Raw genomic sequence first — 22,592 nt, forward strand, 5'->3', positions numbered from 1 at the left:
TTGCCACAGTGGCTGTACCATTTTATTCCTACTAACAGTGCACAAATCTTCCTGTTTCTCCACATCCTTGCCCAAACTTGTTGTTTCTGGGTTGTTTTTGTTTTTTTTTTTTTAATATACTGGCCATCCTAATGGGTGTGGTATCTCACTGTAGCTTTGATTTTCATTTCTCCAGTGATTAGTGATGTTGAACATGTTTTCATGTGCTTATTGGCCATCTGTTTATCTTCTTTGGAAAAATGTTTATTCAAGTCCTTGCCTATTTTTGAATCAGCTTTTTTTGTTGTTATTGAGTTTTAGGAGGTCTCTGTATATTCTAGATATTAATCTGTTATCAGATGTTTGATTTGCAAATATTTTCTCCCACTCTGGGTTGCCTTTTTACTCTGATGCTAGTGTCTGATGCACAAAATACGTTTAAATTTTCATGAAGTACAACTTGTTTATTTTTCTTCACTTGTTGCCTGTGCCTTTGGTGTTATATCCAAGAAATAAATGCCACATCCAAAGTTGTGAGCTTTGTGTTCTATCTTTTCTTCTAAGAATTTATTGTTTAGGTTTCACATTTAGACCTTTGATACATTCTAATTTTTGTAAATGGTGTGAGGTGTCAGCTCCATTCTTTTGCATACGACTATCCAGTTTTCCCAGCACCATGTATTGAAAAGACAGTCCTTCCTCCCTTGAACCTTGCCATTAAACTATTTATGTTGATAGTGTTGATGGTTACAAGATGGCATGAATCTGTCAACTGTACACAAAGGTGACTGTCACTGTGTGTCAAGGTTTGAATTCCACTTCCTCCACTTACCTGCTCTGAAGCCTCAGGCAAGCCCATCTTCCTGCACCCCCTCTTCTTCCTCATTGGGTGGGACTGGATGGTAATTTTGGGGATTAAGCACCCAGGATACCAGGCTCAGGCTCTGGCAGGCCTGGGTTCTCTGAGGTCTCCACTGTCAGACATGGTGGCCATGGTGGGGGCCCCACATCTATGTACCTGGGCATTCCCAGGGCATTAAAGTTGTATGAACAGTCTGTCCCTCTGCCTGGCGCTCTCGTGGCTACTGCACAGCTCACCCTTCTGGAAAACACACAGCCAGTGGGCACCTAGAGCAGCGGTCGGGCACAGGGGCCGCCAAGTCAAGCTGGCTGACACCGTGTTCTGGGTATTTCACTGCTTCTGGCAATGGGCTCCAGTCCCCGGAGAACCCAGACCCCTTCCTTCATCTTGCGTGCCTGAGCCCCCTCTTCACTTTAACAAGCAGTTTTCTGAAACAATCTGTTTGCTGGGCCAGTCCTACAGGACTACAGTCCAAATGTCTGTCGCCTGGTCTCCAGGACACGTCCACAGCCAATTTGCAGTCCTTTCCAGAGAGGCCAGAGCAGCAGACAGTGAAGAAGTGTTCAGTCCAAAACAAATGTCAGCTGCCGCCCTTTGCTATGAATCTCTACTCAAAACCAGGGTTTAACATCTATCTCCACTGACCTGTCCAGTCCTCCCCCAAATCTGCGAATGACTGATTCCATCTACGTGGACGAACACTGACAGTTACTACATATTATAAAATTATGACAATAAAGCCACCTCATTATGTGTTTCTTGCCTGACCTTTTCCTGCTGCACGGATAGGATGAACTGTTCCTGCAGTGATGGAGGGAGGACCCTGTCTGCGTGTTGTCACCTTCTGCAGAGACCAGGGAGCCCTTCGCCATGCCTCTGGTCCAGGACAGCCAGTTCAGAGAGGGAGAGGAACAGGGCCTCCAGTCAAGGGCTGACTGTCCAGGAAACTTGTGCCAGGAAATTTTGAAATGGTGTCTTCACTTTGTGAAACCCTCATGCTGAGAACACACAGGATAGTGAAGCCCAAATGTGACGAGGATTGAGGGAAAGGCTGCCTGATGTCCTGCAGGGGGTTACAGGCCCTTCTGTCAAGGGACCTGATCTTCATGCTCACTTTGGACACAGGAAGGTCCTTCGGAAGATGAAACCAGATCCTGCAGGGACTTTCTGTTGACTAGACTCTCCTGTGGCGTTGACAGTTCCCCACAGGGCACAAGGCTTCACTGAGCCGCTCCTCCCCTCCTGGCACAAGGGTCGACAGGATGCGAGGGCTATCCTCGCTTCTGATTTTTGGAAGCTTGTTAGCATTGTAAATGGCAACCCACGGCTCCTGCGTCCACAAAGTGTCAGACAGGACTGAAGTGACTTAACATTAAAATTGTAAATGATGTCTTCTTGGTGGATGCTCGAGGCAAACTTGTTCTCCTCCCAGGAGCAGGTGTCCTGAAAGAAAGCCACCTGCTGCAGCAACCTGAGGGGCTGCCTGGCTGGAAGATTCTGGGCCTTTCTCTCATTCTGTTCTGATTTCCTAGCCACGGGGCCTGACAAGGACCCAGCAGCAGATGGCGATGCCTTTGGCTGGACACCTCCACACTCACTGCAACAGCTGGCCAGCATCATCAGCAAGGGCTGTCTGGACACCCAAAGGCCATCAGCGCTGGGCTCGGTGCTTCTCCCCAAGTGCTGAGCAGGAGGTTCCTTCCAGGAGCCCCAGCATCATCTCTGGGGACAAGGTCTGAAAGGGAGATGCTGCTAAGAACACGGTCAGAGCTGATCCTCGGGGCCCTGCTGGTGCCATTGCCAGCTCCGTTTACTTGGGGAGGCTGTGATGACACCTGGTCATGTGTGGCCAATGCCCTGCACAGACCTGTGAGCCTATGAAGGAGCAGAGGTCAGTCTGCCACCTTAGTTTTCCCCTCACAGAGCCACCATGCTGTGGGGTGGAGGGGCCTGGCCTTCACGGAAGCCTGCAGTGCCTATGAGGGTTGGGCCTGCTTCTCTGACGCCTTCTTGTGACTGGGGGGCCACACCTGGTGAGGAGCCTGCCAGTGCTGGGGCGGCCCTGACCCTTGACCCCACCAGGGAGAGCAGCACCCCACCTGGAGGGGACCAGCCTGTGTGGCGCAGGGACGCAGACACTGCATTGGCCCCAGCCCTAGATGGCCTGTGAAGTCCGGCCAGCTCCAGTGTGCATGCAGCAGGTCCATTGGCCACATGTTGCCTGTGTGGCTGGCTCCCCAGTGGCTCTCAGAACCTTTCATTAAATCAACAGACACAGAACTGAACCTTCAGAGGCAGCAGAATCAAAGCCTGAAGGTCTTTGGGTGAAGTGGGTCCTACTTTTCATCCCACAAGGACATTCCAAGTTACAAGGTTGCTCTGAAAACCACTCAGGCCCTCCATCCAAGCTACAATCACCCACTGGGGGCCCACGACAAGGTCATGCCCTCCACACACCGGTCATGGGGGGGGGGGTCGTCTCTTAAAAGCAAATCCCACGGAAACACTCTTTTATTAAAAAGAGACCCCTGATGTCCCAGTGCATCACAGTGACCAAGCTGAGGGGCAGCTCTGGTGCATGTTGAAAACTTGTGCTGCCCGCGCTTTGGAGTCCCAGGCCATCCTGCCCATTCTCCTTCCACTCGAATCGGGCTTGAAGGAAGCAGCAATGTGGACTACACTGTGGGATCTAACGTTGGGGAGGACCCAGGGATGCAGATTAAAGTGTTGGTCACTCAGTCATGTCCAACTCTGTGCGACCCCACAGACTGTGTAGCCTGCCAGGCTCCTCTGTCCATGGGATTCTCCAGGCAAGAATACCGAAGTGGGTTGCCATTCTCTTCTCCAGAGGATCCTCCTGACCCAGGGACTGAACCTGGGTCTCCTACATTGCAGGCAGATTCTTTGCCATCTGAGTCTGCAGGGAAGTCCCCAGAGATGCAAACCTTGCAGCAAATTACTGGAGTGGTAAGAAACAGAACAATCCGTGAAAGCTGTCAAACTGCCCTAAACACCATTGCTCTAAATGTGTCCCGGGTCCCCCAACCTCACATTCCCCAGAAAAGCAGTTTGTTTTAGTTGCCGGCCCCCACCAGGGATACAGGGCTCCCGATGCTAATGACCAGGTATGTCAGCACCTCCTCTCTGCAAAACTCTGAGACCACACATGCTTGGGGCCTCTGTGTGGTCTGGGGGCCTCTGCATGCTCCAGGGACCTGGCTTGGGTCCCACCAGGCAGATGCCCTGGAATTCGACCGTGGCATCACGCCTCCGGTTTCCAAAGCTACAGAATCAAGCCTTCAGAACAAGGGTTCACTTTTAAAAGTGTTTTAATTACAAATGTGGTTTTGAAGCCAGGACACACAATGCCGACACCCTCTTGCTGAGAACCCACACTGTGTACAGCTGCGTGTGTGTGCATGTATGCACTTGTGCATGTATGCACACGGCAGATTGTCTTCGATTCAAAGAGCTCTGCCACGGCCGGTGGTGTTGGCATCTCTACAGAAAGTAAACAGTCACAGGGTGTAGATGTGTGCGGAGGTGGACACGCACAGCGGTGAGGACACCCCCGAGGCGGGTCACACATGCATGACAGGAACACGAGTGCTGCAGGGACAGGTCGACTGTCGTGCGTGCGGGACTCACTCTGTGTGACGGCATGGCCTGCAGCGAGGGGGAGCCTCAGGGACCAGAGGGCTAGGAGCCATCTGGGAACTACTGGTCAGAGTTTCTGGCCACCCTCGTTGTCATGGTAATACTTCATTTTGGACAGTGTAAAGTGGTGATTAATGCCTATCTTGCTCTTCAGCAAAGTACTATTCAAGTAGTTTGAACTTAAATATTTTCAAAGTAATCTTTACATTATCGAAGATTGATAAAAAATACAAACTCTGACAATTTTTCATTTCATTCAATCGGCTGCTTTGAAAACCTCCACTTCTGTGTTACCGTGATCTAAAAAGCAATTCCTGGCCTGTATAAGGCTCCTGGTGGGACTTTTCTCAAGATCCATCTTTTCCTGTTATTGGTTCAGATTTAAAATACTTTTAGAAACCCTTTGCCGCTGCATTACGAGGAGGAATATGGACCCTTCCCATCAATTCCTTTATTTATAACTTTTTGTAATGAAGAGGGTACTGTACTCTACGCCAGCCCAGCTCGTCCTGTCACATAAAGGGAACTGTAAAGACTGTTCCTTCTCAAACCTTAATGGAAACATGATGATCCCAAGGGAAGTTTTATGAAGAGGCTGCAACAGTAGTAAAATGTTTGGCAATCAAAAGTTAATTAGAATTAAATCCTCAACCAGGGATGGTGCGATCTCCATGAACAGTCATGAGAAAAGCTGGTTTCTGCCGTGGCGGAAGCTCAGAGCAGCCGCTTGACGGAGTCCAGCCTCCGGGTCTCCGGGTCTGGGGGCTGGTCCGGCCTCTCAGTAGATGTCGGGGCAGCCTGAGAAATCCCGCTCGAAGTAGCCCCCCGCGTACAGCCAGTCTGGGGTCCCAGTGTACGGGTTACTGCCTCGGTGAAACCACCTGTGACACAGAGCGAGTGGTCAGGAGGCCGGTGGCCTTTTCTCCGCGTGGGATCATGGCCCCTCCAGTTAGCGCCGTCACCTGACATGTCATCTCACGTGCAGCCCAGGCTGCAAGCCGCAGTCTCATGGGACACGGGGTAGCTTCGCTCAGCCCCTCCTCACTGCCCCCAGGTGGGTTGGTCTATGCCTCCCCCGCCCCATCCCTGTGGCCGCCGGGTGCCTCACCGCGTCTGCCACTCAGCCTCCTCCCGGGCCCGCTCCCTCCGGGCCTCCCTCTGCTTCTCCTCCAGCCGCTCCTTCTCCTGGCTTGCCAGATCTAGGTGCAAGCACGGGGCAGGTCAGGGACCAGGGCAATGGGCAGAGGTGAGGCTGAGAAAGTGGATGAGGGACACCCTCACACCCCTCACCCAACCCCATCCAGGTGGGAAGCCACACACAGGGAACCATAGGCAGTAAGTGTGCGGGAAACCAGACCCAGACACAAGCCCACAGCTAGCCCCAGGCCCCAGGGCAGCCAACGCCCCACAGAGGGGCCGTGGGGTAGGACAGGCATGGGGGGGACCCTCCACACCAGAGACTTTCAAATAACAACTTCTGAAATGTAACCTTACTGTCTGTTGAACCTAGTAAGAAAATAAGGGACTTGTATAATATTTTGTATATATTCTCTTTCATTTCCTTTTTCTAGTAACTTAATCTTATTTTATTTATAAAAGAAGAGGCCTGCAGCAAACTAGTAGCTTTACAACTCTTCCCCCCAGACGGTTTGAGAAGCACGTCGAGAAGATGTGACGTGTGTTCAGTTAATGGGGATGCGTTCCTTTTCCGCACCACCCACGTGGCCAGGGCTGGGTGATCGGTCAGCCCCCCACGCGAACACGCACCCATGTTGCCGTTCTCCATGCCTCGGATGTCAGGGCGTAGCCGGCAGTCGGTGGGGGCCAGGATCTTCTCCATGCCTGTCTCCAGTTCGTTGAGACTCACCGTGAAGCTGGTGAAGTTGTACATCTGGGGGGTAGGCACAGAGTCGTTACTATAAACGATACTCTTTTCCTCACTTGCCTGGGTCTCCTCGGGGGCTCATCCTCCCCACCCCCACAGGAGGCACCCAGACTCTCACTGTGACATCTGACCTGCACGTCTGTCTCCTCATGCCCCAGGGTCCGAGAGGAATCTCTATCTCAACCCCTCCGCGGTGGGGTCTGCCGCCTCCTGACACCCAGACCTGGGGACTTGCCTCCCTCCACCCCCTTCTGCTCTGGCCCCGAAGCCTATCCCCACAAGTGGCTGGAGGGGCCCCTGGCCCCTCAAATGACCCCATGGTTCCCCACGTCATGTACAGTAAGAGAGGAGATTGGACCCTGGCCGCTCCCCTGCCCGAATGCGGTCCTCTGGCCAATGGCCCGAGCTCCCTAGTCCTTGCTCCATGTACCCGTGTCCCCAGGAGGCCCACCTCCAGCCCATCAGACCAATCACTCTGCTGTGTGGGGCCAGGGTCCTCGCCCATCTGTCCTCGGGCTCTACTCCAAGGGACCTGGACCCACCTACTCCAACCCAGTAAACGTTCACTGAACCAAAGAAACGGGTGTGATTTCTAGTTTTTACTGGTTTTGTGTGTGTGTGTGTGTGTGTGTGTGTGTGTGTGTGTGTATGATCCTAAAACAGAAGCTTTTTCTCTATTATTTTATAATTTGTATTCCACTGAAACTGCAGTAATGGCTGTGCTGAGATCATCTATTTATCACTGAATGTTTGTTTCTTTTATTTTGCACAGGTTGTGGCTTTACTTAAAGGATGTGACAAAAAATTTTTCAAAAATCTATGGTACACTGTATATATAAATAATATAAAATTTATAATATATTAAAATGAATTTTAATATACATTTATCATATAATTATTTTTATATATTAAACATTACTGTATGTAATATAATCATTTTACCATAGGTAACAAAATTATAAGTGCAATTTTCCAATTTTATCATAGGTAACAGAATTACAAGTGCAACTTTCCAAAATAAATATCAAAAATGCATTTAAGGACTTAAATTGACAAGTCAGACAAGTTTCTCTTGAAACCAGTTTGGAAACGCTTGTGGTCAGACACAGCCGGCGTAGACACTGAGGGTTCGCAGTGTAGCCGGGTCCTGAGGTGTGTGTGGATGTCTGAGCTGAGTGCTGACGGGTGGGGGTCATAGGGCTCGGAGGGCAGGGAGTCCCGGGGGTGACAGGATGGCGGGGGGCCTGGCTAGGGCCGGGTGCACAGACCTGAGCGGAGTTGGGGGGCCGGGTATTGACTCTCCAGAGTAGCTTGCTGCCTGGAATGACCTGCACCGTTTCCTGAGACTCGGGCACAGTGTCCGCCACATCGCCATCAGCCTTCTCGGGGCCATCGTCCTGAAAGACACAGCACCCACTGCCCCCGGAGCCCTGGCAGACCCTCCCAAGCCCCCGAGAGGGCAGCAGGCACCACGCTCCTGGTAGGGGAGCCCGTGTGGCCTCCTGAGCGTGACTGGATGGGGTGACACCTCCTCAGGCAGCCGAGGGCGCCCCCAAGTGGTCCTCTCCCCACACGCTGCCCTTCTGCACACGTGGTGACTTCAGGTGTCTCAGCATCTCTAGACTAAGCCCTAACTGGGGGTCACATCGCAATAGAAAAGTACAACTGGTACTTCCTTTTCAAAAGCAGTGAGACCTGGAGAAGAAGAGTGGCTTTCAGTTAGCTGTGAGGGAGATACTTAATTATAACGAGCACAGCCTGGCAGTCTTCCCCGCCTGCGGGTTACATGGTGTGGTGCCAGAAGCTAAGTGAAGACACACAGCAGTGGTTTGCACCCCCATGAAATGCTCCCTCCTTGTGACGTCACCCCAAGCGGCAACACAGCCAAGCAAATGCACTAAACATGTCAGTAAACAGATTTAACATCTGCTGTGTGGTCTTCAAACGGAACTTTATTTTTTTTTTTTAGTTTAAAGGAGTATTTTTTAGAAAAGATGTCTAATAGCATCTGTGAAATATTACAATATAAAAAACCAACAGGGATGTCCCAGGCAGTCCAGTGGCTAAGACTCTGAGCTTCCCCTATAGGGGGGACAGGTGTGACCCCTGATTAGGGAACTAAGTTCCCAGACGCCACATGCCTCGTGCCTTGGCCAAAAACAAAACAAGAAACACTAACAATCTCAGCAGAAGTTGAAGATTCTGTTAAATAGATATTGAACACCTCGGGTTTGGTACATTCTAATTTATCATCTAGAAAAACGTTGACACCTCTTTTGAACTACTGCCTCTAGTTTTAGTCTCAAGAAGAACTAGTCTTAAGATAATCAGTATTGGGTTTTATCACCTGGAACTCAGAACTAGAAACGCACTTGCTTGTATACTGGGTCTCAGGTAACAAGGTGCGGGGACAGGAGACGTATCAAGAAATATCCAGAAGGAAATGGAAGCACCTTCTGATCCTGTTGGTAGGGGGGTGGGCAGGGGCACCCCAGCACCCGGCTGCCCAGAAATCAGGCGGACAAGCACTTTCGCTCTGAGAGACAGATTCTGTAATCCATCCCCTCCAGCTGGATCACAAAGGCACTGCCTGGCCAGGCCCCCACACCCTCGCTGGGGACTCCCCCACGGCAGCCCCGTACCGGTTTCGTCTTCCGCAGGGAGTCCCCTCTTCTCTCCTGCTTCCTGAAGGACTCGTACGTGACAGGGTCTATGCCCCACAAGCACTCCGTCCACTTGCCATAGATCATGAAAAGCTTCTTTTTGCTGGAGGGAAAGGGAATTTTTAAAAGCAAGTAACAGTGATCAGCAACCATTCATCCAGACACGCAGCACCCTAACTTGACCCCAAATCAATCCTCATTGTCAGTCTTTTTGTAAACCCCAGGATACTGCTGGTACAAACATGCAGATGGAAAGTTCCATTTCAGTATTGCCACTCACAGCTTTTAGACTAACTCTTCACACTGCTTTGCCAAAGCAGGGAAGAGAAAACAAGGGTACAAGAACCTGAAGGGCTGTGGGAGGCAGCTGGGGTGAGATCAAGTGTGTAACGTAACACCCTATGAGCCTGATTGTCATTTTTTAAATACACTACATCTTTAAGTACCATGTGTCCTGCAGCCCCTTCTCTATATGTTCTATAAACAACCCTCCCCACATTCAGCTGCCGCTGCCTCTTCAGCTCCATAACCTGGAGTCAGACCCCCATCACTTCTGCCCACAGCCTCCAGAGAGGGCGCGCTGCCTGATTCCCAAGGAACGATGCACGCTGTGCCCTGTTCTCCTTTCCCACATCTTCCTGGGTGAGCAGGGAGTTGACCATGTGCTCCTGGAAGGCCGTGCTGGCAGCCGAGGGCCATGCTGGGAGGGCACCTGTGCCTCAGAGGCTGTGCTTGGAGGGTGGCCGGCGGGGACACACGGCTGGTCCTCTCTGTCCAGTTTGGGATGGAAAACCAGAAACTCGGAGCTGGGCTGGTGCAGGTGGGTGTCCACTGCTGCAGTCTGTGTCTGTAGGCCAGCTGACCGTGGTCTCTCTCTGGGCTGACTCTGCAGGGCTGGCCGATGCCAGTGCCCCGAACAGGACTGCTGTCCTGTGAAGCCACACGCCAAGTCCCAACAGATTTCAAGGGGCGAAGTGGTCAGAGTCCTAAGTCTAAAGGTACTTAATGGATTTGAACAGGTGAACGTCTGACACCCAACAGAGTGGGATAGACTTTTACCCACTGCTTTACACTAGGAACTATTTCTACCTGAAAATGTACATATTTTAGGAGCTGAAAGGAGTCTTATGGCTGTTATGTGATCCAAGTTACTTGATGGAAAAAAAAGAGAGAAACTGAGACTCAACACATAGCGTAACTAACCCAAAGCAGGGAAGAATCCCCCAAACTTGTTAAAATACTACTGGTCATTTCTCTGCTCACAGAAACTTGAACAAGTCCCAGATTTCCTGACAGGAACGAAAAAATCATGTGGGAAAGGATGCCCGTAAATGAGTGTTTGGGTTTCGCCTGACAACCATACTGAGCCCAGCAGAGAGAGTGAAACGCGAGGTCAGATTCTAAAACCGTGACTTTTGCAGAAGACGCAGGCACCAACTGGGCCCCTGTGACCCGACCCGCGCAGGAATCTACCTTTTGTCTTGAATGTACCCCTCCACTTTGTGAAGTTCTTTCCCAAACAGTCCACAGGGTTTAAAGTGAAGCACGCACTTATCTCCAGTCCTGCAGGGAAGACAAACACAGGCTTCTGTTGTGGATGGGAAATGTCCAGAAAAGGTGAATCGAGGGGGTAGCGAAAGAGAGAAGGAGAGAGAGATGGAGGTAGAGATAGAGAGGGAGAAACCAAGAGTGAGGGGAAGATGGGGAGATAGCAAGGGAGAGAGGGGAGCAAGCGGAGCTCGTACGAGGGGCTCCCCAGGGCGGGGCAGCATCAGGACTGCATGGACGCCCCAGGGACCTTTCGAGGGGACAGAAAGCTCCAAGTACTGCCTGGTGCTGATGGTTACACAATTCAGTAGATTTACTAAAAATCATTTACATGTCTACTTTAAATGGGTGGATTTTTATGACATGTAAATTGTATCTTAAGAAAGCTGTTAAAAAACAAAGCAAACCAGCCATGAACTTCCAAGAATAAGGCCTGACAGACTGGACAGTGGTCACTGTTTTCACCAAGAAATCACACCATTCTTGAGTGTAGTTTAAAACTTCAAACTAAATCAACCACTGTGACTAAGAACACAGAAGTAACAACACGAGCACTAACGATGACTCTGACCAGTGCCGACCAGAATCAGCTCCAACTGCACCACGTGTGGGTGCCTCGCGGCCAGTGTGGCCCGTCTGGAAGCCGAGCGCACTGGGGACCAGGGAGGGCCCTGGGGAGCTGAGGGCGGCATGAATACACAGCTGAACGCCAGCGGCCGGTGCTCTGGGCGCCCCATCGCCACCCTGACTCGCAGCGTCTCAGCACTGGGCCCATTACCTGTGGTTTAAAATCTCCACTGTCCCATACTGCTCTATCCAGAGCTTGCCGATAATCACGTTGTGGACACAGCACGTAGGGTTGGTCCAGGTGTATGCCTCCTTATGTCTGAAATACGCCAGAGAGCAGAGACACTGCATGACCCCAGAAGCCAAGTCCCAGACAGAATCACACCATAATTGACTGAAAGCTGCAGAAGGGCACAGCACAGCTTTGAACTCCTGAGCAGGGGCTACTTCTTTAGCATTCGTTTGAAATGTCCTTTGTAGTATCAACAAAGCTTTCTATTTAAACGTGGAGACAAGTTAATCAGCAATAAAAGGCTTCGACAAAGGCAAGAGGTTTCCTGTGAAGTCGTCAACAGAACAGCCCCCCTACCCATGCCCGCCCTGCCCTGAAGGAATCACGAGGTCCCTAGCGAGCCTGGGCCTTGGCCTTCTGGGGCCAACTTGAGGTGGGGTGGGTCCTGCGGTGCAAATGCCTTTCCCATCAGTCAGGCCTCTTGCTCCCCAGCTGGGCTTCCCCCAGGAGAAAAGAAACCTCATAAACGGGCAGAGAGTGGAGGGCCAGAGGCTGTGTCAGAGCCACAGTTGAGGGCAAAAACCAGGCCAGGGCACAAGTATTTCATGAGGAACACTGGGAACTTCTTGAATGTCCTGGGAACCCAAAGCGTTCATTGAGCAGGCTTGCAACTCTGCAGCTCCCGGTGCCCCACCCCAGAAAGCCAAGAGCAGGTGACCAGGAGGGGCTGCCCTGGTCTGCCCTGAGATGCAGGGGTCTGGGGTGGAGACCACGCTCCTCTGGCCAGGTGGGGCTCACAGGAAACACAAATGACATCCAAAGCTCCCACGGAGCTGCAGGCAACGAGGCCCGTGCTTCAGGGAGTCAGCTGTGCCTCTTGGCCTGGATCGTCCACAACAGGTTTGCAGTGCCAGGGGGCTGCTAGAGACTCAGTTTCTGCCTGGAGGGTCTTTGATCAATGTCAGATTGGGCATGTCTGGATTTAAAGGTATGCAGTGCATCCTTGAAGACGGCCTCTCCATTCTCCTCCCCTCCTGGAGTTCAGACCCTCGACCACGGCTGGTCTGTGTGACCACAGCACGTGCATGTAGGCTGCGGTCACTTCTGAGGTCAGGTGATAAAGGACACTTCTATCCTGGGGCAACCCTCCTTGGCCCCTAGTTCTGGGGGGTGCCAGCGTCCGGCTGCACAGGTGTACGGAGCAGGGGGGCGGCAAGTAACCCAGGTCTCCACCAGTGGCCGGGGAAGGGACTGCGGGAGCAGAGGCTCGGCCTGGTTGTCTTCAGGGGTTCGTCCAGCCCGCAGCCCGGCTGCACCAGCACAGAACCCCAACAGAGCCCCCACATCATCCCCAAGAGCACGTGAGGACAGGACTGTTTCAGGTTCTGAGCTAGGCTGTCACACAGCAGGGGATGACGACCACGACCAGAGACTGAACTGCAGAGTCCAGGGGAGAACAAACAGGACCCAACCCAATCCTGTAAGGAGCACACCCCCTGCCCAGGAACCACCGCCCCAACGAGGCCTCCAGGCTCCCTGGAGGAGGGCCTGTGCTGCAAGGCTGCCTGCCTGGCAGAACACCATGGCCCCTGCACCGCACAGCTCCCCACTCACTTGAGCAGCTCCAGTGTGATGGTGCCACGGGGCTCTGCCTCCACGCTCTTCCCCCAGAACTTGAGCTTTGGATAGATGGAGCCATGAAACAGGAAGTCCTGGTGGAGGCCCTCCGAGTAGAATGCACTGATTGGGGGGTGGTGGCTGACCTGCTCAGATATGAACCTGAACCCTAAGTCTTCCCTGGGAGCAAAAATGAGGAAAAGAAAGAAAGGGGCGGGAGAGACAGCCAAAGGGCCTTGTGAGTGACAGCAAAGCCCATAAAGTCGGCCCCAAACTCCCGTCCCCAGGGAAGCCCGTAGCTCAGCACCCGCATGTGGGGTGGAGGACCCACAGAGCCCCTGACCCCCACATCTGGGAGGGATGCTGGGATAAGGGGACCACACATGCTGTCACAAGTGGCAGAAACATCCTACACGGCTCTCCAGTGTCACACCTGGCCTAAGGCTGACCACACACATACACGGTGCCCCTGGGGCGATCATCCACACACAGAACAAGCAACTGTGCAGAGAGGCCTCCCGCCCTGGCCCCCTGCCCACCCCGGTGCTCTTAGGACCAGCGACTCAGAGGCCTGACAGCAAACTGTCACCGGAGTTCTCGAGGGATGCCCACTGCCCAGGAAACCCGGAGTAGGACTGTCCAGCCTCCTTTCAAGGCTCCCAGGATGTTTGTGATGAAATGTCTTATGCCCCAAGATATTCCTGGCCAGGAAACAGGATTTTCAGTACACTCTCTTTTTCAATAAAAATGTCAGTTTTTAATTGTTCCAGAACTCTGAATACACCTACAGCTGTAGTCATTAAAAATTATAAAAGCTCAACCACATAATTACTAACTTAACTGGAACCAGAATTTCCAATCATTACAGAGGAAAGAAAGTTGAAAAATTAGATTTTAAAAGGTTGCCTACCAAGGTATGTAATTTACAAAATGAATACTTGTCTAAGAACAGAAAGTGTTATTTTTAGTTATCCATGAGCAAGCTCTAGGGACAAAATGATACTGGTGAGTGGCCAGTTTAGTTACATTGCCCAAACAGGAAGATGGCTGTCTCACACGCGTGGCGCGCGGCAGACACCGGAAGCGTGACTGGGAAGTTGTGGCCTGACACGAGTGTAGAGAGTGTGTCAGTGTTCCCTACCAGTTTGTGAGGCTAGTTCAGCCCTGAACTATGCTCTGAAAGAGACGGACACTGGGCTGTCACTACATTCAGCACCTTGGAGGGCTTGCATGCTTTTAATCCCCCTGCTTACTTTCTGTTGTCTGGAACTCTTAATGTACTATTCTTTGATTTATCTTTTCAGATATTTCAATGATGCTCTTAATATGCACAAATGCCTAAAACTATCTAATGGCTACATAAGGGCAGAGTCTCGAATACTGGACTAGAGTATGCTGACCAGAGGGAGGAAGCTCTTGCTCAAGAGGAATATCTAAGGAACATCTACACGAATTCCAGATACAAGGGTCCCCCTGAGACTGACCCTCAGGCCAGCCTTCCCCTGCCTGGGCTTCAGCTTCCCTATTTCTCCAAGGAGAGGGCTGTGCCTTACAGTCCCTCTAGCTGTGACCTGCCACAGCCCCAGGCCACCTGCTGCACTCCTGTTGTTTACAAGCCTCCTGGCAGCACACAGCATGCCTTCTCCTAACTCATCCAGCTTTCTCGAAGAAAAGGAGATGTGGAGAAGGGGTCCTCCAGCACCCAGAGCCAGCCAGCCTCTAAAGCATACTAAAACCCGGGAGGATCCCCACACAGGTCCTGTGTGCGGAGGGGCCACTGCTGAGCCATCCAGGACGAGCCAGAAACAGTGGAATCTGAAACTGGCATGAATGCTGCCTCCCCACCTGGGAGATGTATGTGCAGGCTGCCTGCGTCACTAAGATGACAACTCCTCCCCGGACGGTCTGAAAGCAGTGCTGTCACACACACCTCCGCACACACAGTAAACTCTGACACATCTGAAGGGCCCATTCTCAGCCGCCTAGCATCCCCACACCCCAGCATCATCTACTCACCGCTGGAAAGACTCAACCATTAACAACACATATGCAGACAAGGACTCAAGAACTACAGCCAGAAGTTTGTGGTTCTTTGAATCCAAGATTAGTCACACAATATACCACTGTTTTATAAAGATGCTGCAAATTACAGTAGGCCTCACAGACATGCCCACACACACAAGCACCCAGCAGCCCTGTACCCCGCCATCCCCTCTCTGTCCCTGAACCTAACCTAAACTACACATTTAGGTTAGGTCCTGAGCCTAAACCACACATCCCGGCCATCCCCTCTCCATTCCTGAACCTAATGCAGTCTTCAGCTTTCAATGCGGTTTCTCACAAGGGTTCTGTTATGCCATTAACACAACACCTCTCTAATGTGAACCATCTTTCCACCCGCAGGAAGCCCCTCAATTCAGTCGCCTGGAGACGTCCATACTGCACAAGGACCCGCCTCACCCGTCACCAGAGTCCTGTTCCCAAGACACGACGAGGGCCCCGTCCGCTTACCTGATGAGCTCATACGTCTCCCCCAGGAGCGGGTTGAAGGGCTTGCCGGTCCTCTCCCACTGAGAAGCCACAGCCGAAACCGCAAAGGCCGCCACAGACTGAAAGCAACCAGAGGCCAGTGAGGGGGTGGTGACCACGAGGACGTGTGAGCCGAGAGCTGGGGTGGCGCCCAGACATAGGCTCGGGGTGACTTCTCGTCTCCCACTGGTAATGCGTGTGAAACCACAGAACTTCTGAGGAAATGCTGTTTATCACCCACCGCTTCCTCAAAGCCACAGAAAGCAGGAACTCTGCCGTCTCCCACCCCAGGTGGGGCCTGCCCTGCAGGCTGTCTATCACACATGTGTGCACACACACACACGCATGCACATGCACACACCTGCATGGGACAGTGGTGCTGAAAGGACCCAAGAGGGGCCAACTGCCAGCCCCACACCCCCCTGCAGCCCCGCATGCCCAACCGACAGGAGGCCAAGACCACACCCATGGAGAATGTGCCTGTGGCAAATGCCTAGGCCGTTGGGCAGGACAGTTCTCCAAAGTCAGTGTAAGCCGCTCCGGCCCTGCTCCCAGATGTCCCACTGCTGAGGGCCTGGGTCCCTGCCCCCACGTGGCCAGTCAGATCAAATCACGTTCTTAACTGCTATGGTCTGCACGCAACCAAGCACAGTGCCAGGTGCCCCCCGAAGTGAGCTTGCCACCCACCTGCATCCTTTCCAGGGACTGGGGCTGGCGGGAGGCTCTGTGAATTAGGTACACATGTTCCATGTACTCTGTGATCCGCTGCAGGAAACTCAGGGGCTCATTGAAGGCTATGGGCATTGTGATCTTGGACAGTTCCTAGGAGGAGCCGGAGAGGACCCGCTCCATTAGCAGCAGGCTCTCCCCACACCGGCCCCTGCTCCGAGCACCACTTCTTGGATTCACAGCCGCCTGCGCCAGAAAAGATGGTGGAGGCCCCGCGGGAAGTCTGGCTGTCTGAACTTACCAAGCCGATGCACTTCTTCAATATGCTCCACACGCTGAAGTCGCTTCTGGTAAACATCGGGGCAGGCAGAGATGTCCTGCAGAGGAGCAACCAGAGCAACACGTGTGTTTCAACAACGTTAGAGTCACTTACAGTGACTTACACTTACACTTTCACCTTTTTTAAGCATTAGGGTTTCTCTATGCTGGCTCACTAGTGGAGGAAAAAAAGACCAGACTGCTGCGGAATTCCCAGGGAAAGCTTTCTGCACTGAATACTGGAGGGCCTCCTATGAAATGATCACGGCCACATGGACGACCTTCCCCCATGGAGCTGGGGAGTCAGGTCACCACACCCCCACCCCAGGGCAGCCGGGCACCAACAGCCAGGAGCAGCTGCAGGACCATGGACAGAGGTCAGACAGGAAGGAGTCCCACTCAGAAAATATCTCAGAAACCAGATCTTAAACCCCTTTGAAGCCTGTGTTTGTCTTTCCTGAGGACCTGTGTGGCCACAACATGACAAGCCCTGGCTGTGAGGGGCCACGAGGAGGGTGGGCAGGGCCCAAGGATGGCCCTGCATGTAGACAGGAGTGAGGGCAGAAGCTGACAAGATGGAGGAGAAGAGGGCCTGGGGCTGAGGCTGGGGCACAGAGCAGACAGAGCCCTAACGAGGGAAAAGTTGGGGCACCTAGGACCCCATGAGGCTGGGACCTCCGACAATGGGCGGGGCTGCCCCCGGGAAGAGGCACAGGTGCAGGTGTCGTCCTTAGAGGAGACCCTTACAGTTCATGGTCCAAACTAACACACTGGAGAAACGGCTGCTGGCACCCTCACTCAGGGCTGTGTGTCTACTGCCTGGGAGCTTTAAGAAGGGGGCAGACCTGTCCAGAAACGGTGGAATCTGGGTGAGAAGCAGGCACAGGAGGTGCCCACAGGAGGCCCGGTGTGGCAGGGACAGGCTGGGACACAGGAGCTGGCAGAGCTGAGGGCATCCAAGACACATCTCCAGAGACCAGCAAGGCAGGCTGGGGGACGGATATGGGAGGAAGAGGGGTGCGGTACCAGGGCCAGCTTGAGCCAGATTCCGGGGTATGGGAGATGGCGGGGGGCTGATGGCTGAGCCCAGGCCATGAGACCAGGCAGGAGGTGCTCTGGCAGCTCAGGTTCCCGCTGGGTCCAGTGCAGGACAGAGACTGGGGTGAAGGTGGGCTCCCTGGGTGGACAGAGGCCACTGCCACCATCCCGGGGGCTCCACATGCTTCTTGTCTGTCCCACCTGAGTCCTCCCTTCTGTTGGTGAACTCGGGTCACTGTCACTGGAGTCTGCTCACGTGAGAACCCAGTGGTGGTTGAGAGAGAATGGAATGTGGTCTCGCTGCACCAAACCACCCTCAGAAACTCTCGGGGTCAGAGGTCAGTGTGTGGAAAGAGAACGCAGGCAGATCTGCATGAAGCCAGCAGGATGGTCTGGTAACAGTGAGGGCAGGCTGTGTGCAAACACCAGGGCGCTCTGGAGCTCAGTCCCGCAACCCGGAGCAGGCACAGCCGCCCCGTCAGCTTATGGATGGGGCTCAAGTTGAAGAAGCACCATCACTGATCTGCAGGGGCCACCCAGAGGCTGGCTGAACAGGCCCTGGATCTGCCCAGTGACACTGGACAGGACGTTTTCAGCTCACAACCTGCACCCGCAGCATATCTGGAGCACGTTGAGTACAGGTGTGCTGGGAGATACTAAGATGTACCCATGGGACAACCTACCTGTGCTTCTGAATCCCATTCTCCTGAGGAGGCCTGTCCCCAACTTTTCCGATCCCATTACTTTTGCTGGTGTCCACATGAATCACGCCAGTGAGTCTCTGATTTGCCTCTGAAAATTCCCCGGAAGAGTTATCAGAGTCAAAGCCTGCGTGAGACAAGCAGAGGGTGACATGGCAGGACGTCACCTCTAAGGATTCTCACTGAAAGCAGAAAACCTGAAGCTCTAAAGTGTTTCTAATGGACACAGTCAGAGAAATTAACTCCACTTGCCAAGAGCTGCAGACAGAGGTGGAGAACGAGGACTGCTCCCGGGGGGCTCCCCAAGGAGGACCCCACCCTGCCACCCACATTGCACGCTCCATGGTCCTTTCCATGTGGGGCAGCCCCAGGGCAATAGGACGGTTTTCCCCCGTGGTCATCAATGACTCATGTCCTCTGGGGTGGTCACACCTAACTCAGGCCACAACATCCTCCTCCCCTGTCCATGTTTGAGGTCAAACTGCATCATGTTCTGAAACACATCTGCTGTAGTATTTCTAAGACTAAGCACCACGCCAACGAACCAGCAGAACCTAGTCAACCTATGAACAATAACCCAAACCGTGGAGGATGGATGTGAACCCAGAGAGTACACGGTACACAGAAAACTTGGAGAAAGTGACCCATGAGGACTAATGTGAAACACAGGTAGCCGTCTCCTGGCCTGTCCAGTCCCCAAGGAAGGAGGTCAAAACCCTGGGCAGACCTCTGGGTCTTCTCCACCAGGAAGGCTTTTTCCGAAGTGATCAGTGACCAGGGACAAGGGAAGTGTGTTTCCTTTTGCTCCAGGGCAAGGGCAAGCCTGGAGGGAGTTGTGGCTTCCAGGTGAGTCATTCCAGCTGGAGCAGGGGCTCCTGACTGCTGACCCCCAGCAGTGAGCCCATGAGGAGCATACGGTGGGCTCCCATAACAGCCCCTCATTTCTGAGTGGAAAGTGGGGCCCAGCATGAAACACCCGGGGGGCTACTGCCACACACAAAATGTAAACCACCTTGCCACTAATAAGCTTCCTTGAGAAAATGCAAAAATACCTTCTTTCACATTCTTCTCTATTGACAGATCCACAAAATGTAGTAGCACTGAAACCAATGACACAATGAATTTGAAAGGATATATTAAAAATGATCAATGCCTTCTGAAATAACCTGTCACCTCTAGTTTTTGCTAACCATCCCCAAAGTGACACCTGCTGATTCCCAGCATAAACGTGGGTCTAAACATAGCCTGAAATGGTTCCAGCTTAGGGATGCTGAGTACACAGGTATCCCTGTATCCCTCAGGGCTGAGAATCTAGGCCACCGTTAAGCAGAAAGTTCATTTAGATCACAGCCCTGGGGTAGGCCCCGGAAAACAAGGCAGCTTCTCCCTCACAAGTGCCTGAAGTCTTGTCTCTGGTGAAGCCAAAGCTCTGTAACAGCTTAATCATCTTAATACACAACGTTTCTTGTTATTACACAAAGAGAAAATATAGAACAGCCAAGGAGCAAGCTGAAAGCATCTATAATCTGGTCACTTAGAGATACCTGTCTTTGACAGGTCAGTCTGACTTTTTAAACAGCCCTTCATCTGTACATATTCTCATGTGCTTTATTTAAAACCTTTCAATTGAAAGGTACTGATTCTTATAGGGAATACCTACCCATTGAAGTCATCCATTCAGTAACTGCTGGGTTTAAATATGTTTTAAACTAGAGTCACAAAAGTTAACACCGACTCTATGACAGGCAAGTACTCACTGGGCATTTCACTGCATTGGGAGACTTCAGATTTTTCATCTTCCTGTTGCTTGTTTGGGAACCAAAGGACTGAGGTGAGAAACTGTTTTCACCGAGAAACCTGCTTCCTCCGCCTCCATCTCACGGACTTGTGGAAGGTCCCGCCGTGCGGAGAGGTGGGGATGGAGTCATACACACATGGCACCCCACACAGCTCAGGGCCTCTCCAGGGAAAGCCCTCAGGAGAGCCAGTTACACTGGTCCCAGTAAGAGGGCACCTCCAGGAGGCTCCTGGGTGAGAGGGCCTCACTGAGGTCAGGCTCTTTTGGTTTCAGACGTGGTGCCTCTGCCAGGGCCAGGCGGACCAAGGGCATGATTCCCCGACAACCAGCCGCTAGGTGGAATGCAGCTGCTAACAATCACTGATAAGCGGGTGGTTGAGCAGACAATACGCTTCCCAGGAAAACCTGTCTACAGGGAACATAATAGCTGTGAAATCTCGGGAGATGACTCAGTGGTTCAGCCTTTAAGGACAGCAAAGGGAGCACAATGCCAGCTCCTCCTGGGGCTTCGGACGAGAGTAAGTCCATCACCTGGGGCTGCTGGCCCGCAACTGCTCCAGCCCTCCCTCAGGAGAAGTACGGCCAATGAACTCAGGCAGCATGGGGCCAGGGCTCCACCAGGGCTCCAGGTGTCCCGGCGGGGACGGCACAGGTGTCTGGGGACAGTGACCACCACCAGGCAAGAGCCTCCCGCCGTGCTGGGTGCCACGCTCTCTCGACACCAACCATGGGGGGCCCCTCTGACAGCACTGCGGAGATTATCACTGAAGGACCTGGAGGTAGTAACATTTCAGAGCTGCTGTTTCTATGTCCCCACATCCGAGAACAGGCCATGGACTAGAAGAGTCCCCTGAAGTCCGTCTCCACCAGTAAGAACCCTCAGCAAGAAAAGCAAAGTGATGCTCCCAGTGCTGACAAGTGGGTGGAGGGCAGTGGGGGCATCTTGAACTTGAATTTGGGGTCCCCTCAGATGACAAGAGGAGGAGGGGCTGCTCTAAGCAAATGTGGCCTGACCCAGCCTGGCCTCTCCTGCCCCCCCAGTCACTCACACACACACACAGAACACCCATTCCCACCATACACTCCTCCCCACTAGCCTGGGTACCAGTGTTCACAATGGTGTTTGAAATGCGAAACAGAACTGAACTTTTTTTTTAGAACTGAACTTTTAACACAGCAAGAGTTGCTGTGGAAGCAGATGATCTACTATTCTTTGGTAGACTTTAAGTGGTACAAAACAAGATACAGTTATAAGACAGGACAGTAAGATTTTGATCATTATAAACAATATAAGGATGCTGACCAACACATTCAGGAGCCAAATAAAAATATTTACATTCCAGGGCAACCTTTTCAAAGACTGAAACACACAGTTGCCCTTTCATGTTATCTCCTGTGGTCCAAAGTGGATGTTTTCCTCCAAATCTGGGCCAGGACAAGTGCTTTTCCTGGGAACATGTCACCCTTTTCTCCACGTGGCTCTCCCAGGCCATCCTCATGTCCCCAGGCTATGTCTGAGGCCGAGGTCTGAGGGCTTCGCACTCATGACCTGGCCTCTGCGCTGGCACCCCCTCTGCTTACCTGTGACGGCATCGAAGAACTCCTCCTCTCCGTTCATCCTTCAGCAGCCAGGCGCCCGCCGCCTGATCTGGAGGGTCCTCTACTCAATCATTGTACTGAATCTACATCTACAGTATAAGAAACTTCACGCTGTGAACTTTTTAAGGTAAAAATCCAACAGACACTGGAGACCTACAGGGGAAAAAATTTTTTTTTGGTGTATTTAGCTTTCAAAGGTTGTATAGTTTAGAAACATTTAAAAATACCCATTCACTATCCTTGAGTTCATCTCGATTACATCTGAGCAAAGTAGTAAAAGGAATGACCTCACACAAGAGGAAACAGTCACATCTGTGTCCATCAGAGGGCACCACTATCTGAAGTTACTTTAAAAGCCACTGTCCGCAGCTGTATAAGGAGCACTGACATGACTAATCTGGGGTCACGTGGACAGTTCGAAAGGCCAATTAGTGAAAGTGAGGCATCCACACATCAAGGCCCCAACACACCTCTGCCACTGCATATCTTCACCAGAAGCTGGAACAAGTGGTTATAAATAATGCAAAGTTCTGTTAAAACATTTATTCCACATTAACCTGAAACCAACTTTCAACTCTGGGGAATTAAGACTGCTGTGTAAGTTCGCTGTCCTCAGCATAAACTGTAATCAACTTAAATTTTTCCAGAATTATTTTAGCTCAATATTTTAGGAGAACTCATGCATATTAACTTCTCCCTTATGAAGGAGTGTTTCATCAATGGCAAGAGACTGTCCCCACAGGTTTGACGTTCTAGGAAAATCAGCAGAGACCCACGGTTCATTCACTGTGTGAGGTGGGCACAGGACAGAGCGCTCCCCTCCAGTTCTGAGAGCAGTTCCAAAGGAACAGACGGTCCCCAGGCCTTGGAGCGGCCACATGGCACCTGGTGTCACCACCAAAGGGTTCATCTCGGGCTCCATCCTGAGCA

At 52.2% G+C, this 22,592-nt stretch overlaps 1 protein-coding gene across 2 annotated transcripts in view; it reads right to left on the reverse strand.

Moving 5' to 3' along the window:
- Window positions 1-3,336: 3,336 nt before the first annotated feature.
- Window positions 3,337-22,592, reverse strand: part of OSBPL2 (oxysterol binding protein like 2) — a 36,881-nt gene continuing 17,625 nt past the window's right edge. Inside the window, exons 2-14 of one of the 2 annotated variants that reach the window (XM_065921662.1) lie at window positions 21,645-21,815; window positions 18,248-18,392; window positions 16,510-16,585; window positions 16,227-16,361; window positions 15,522-15,619; window positions 13,008-13,190; window positions 11,373-11,480; window positions 10,520-10,609; window positions 9,026-9,149; window positions 7,652-7,780; window positions 6,266-6,389; window positions 5,607-5,697; window positions 3,337-5,379 (exon numbers count right to left, since the gene is read on the reverse strand). In XM_065921662.1, the coding sequence (XP_065777734.1) occupies window positions 5,277-5,379; window positions 5,607-5,697; window positions 6,266-6,389; window positions 7,652-7,780; window positions 9,026-9,149; window positions 10,520-10,609; window positions 11,373-11,480; window positions 13,008-13,190; window positions 15,522-15,619; window positions 16,227-16,361; window positions 16,510-16,585; window positions 18,248-18,392; window positions 21,645-21,681 (1,443 nt within the window). In that variant the 5' untranslated portion in view covers window positions 21,682-21,815 and the 3' untranslated portion in view covers window positions 3,337-5,276. The remainder of the gene's footprint in view (window positions 5,380-5,606; window positions 5,698-6,265; window positions 6,390-7,651; window positions 7,781-9,025; window positions 9,150-10,519; window positions 10,610-11,372; window positions 11,481-13,007; window positions 13,191-15,521; window positions 15,620-16,226; window positions 16,362-16,509; window positions 16,586-18,247; window positions 18,393-21,644; window positions 21,816-22,592) is intronic. The other variant, XM_065921663.1, reaches the window with a different exon arrangement.

Source organism: Muntiacus reevesi, chromosome 2 (genome assembly GCF_963930625.1).
Source record: "Muntiacus reevesi chromosome 2, mMunRee1.1, whole genome shotgun sequence".
NCBI lineage: Eukaryota > Metazoa > Chordata > Mammalia > Artiodactyla > Cervidae > Muntiacus > Muntiacus reevesi.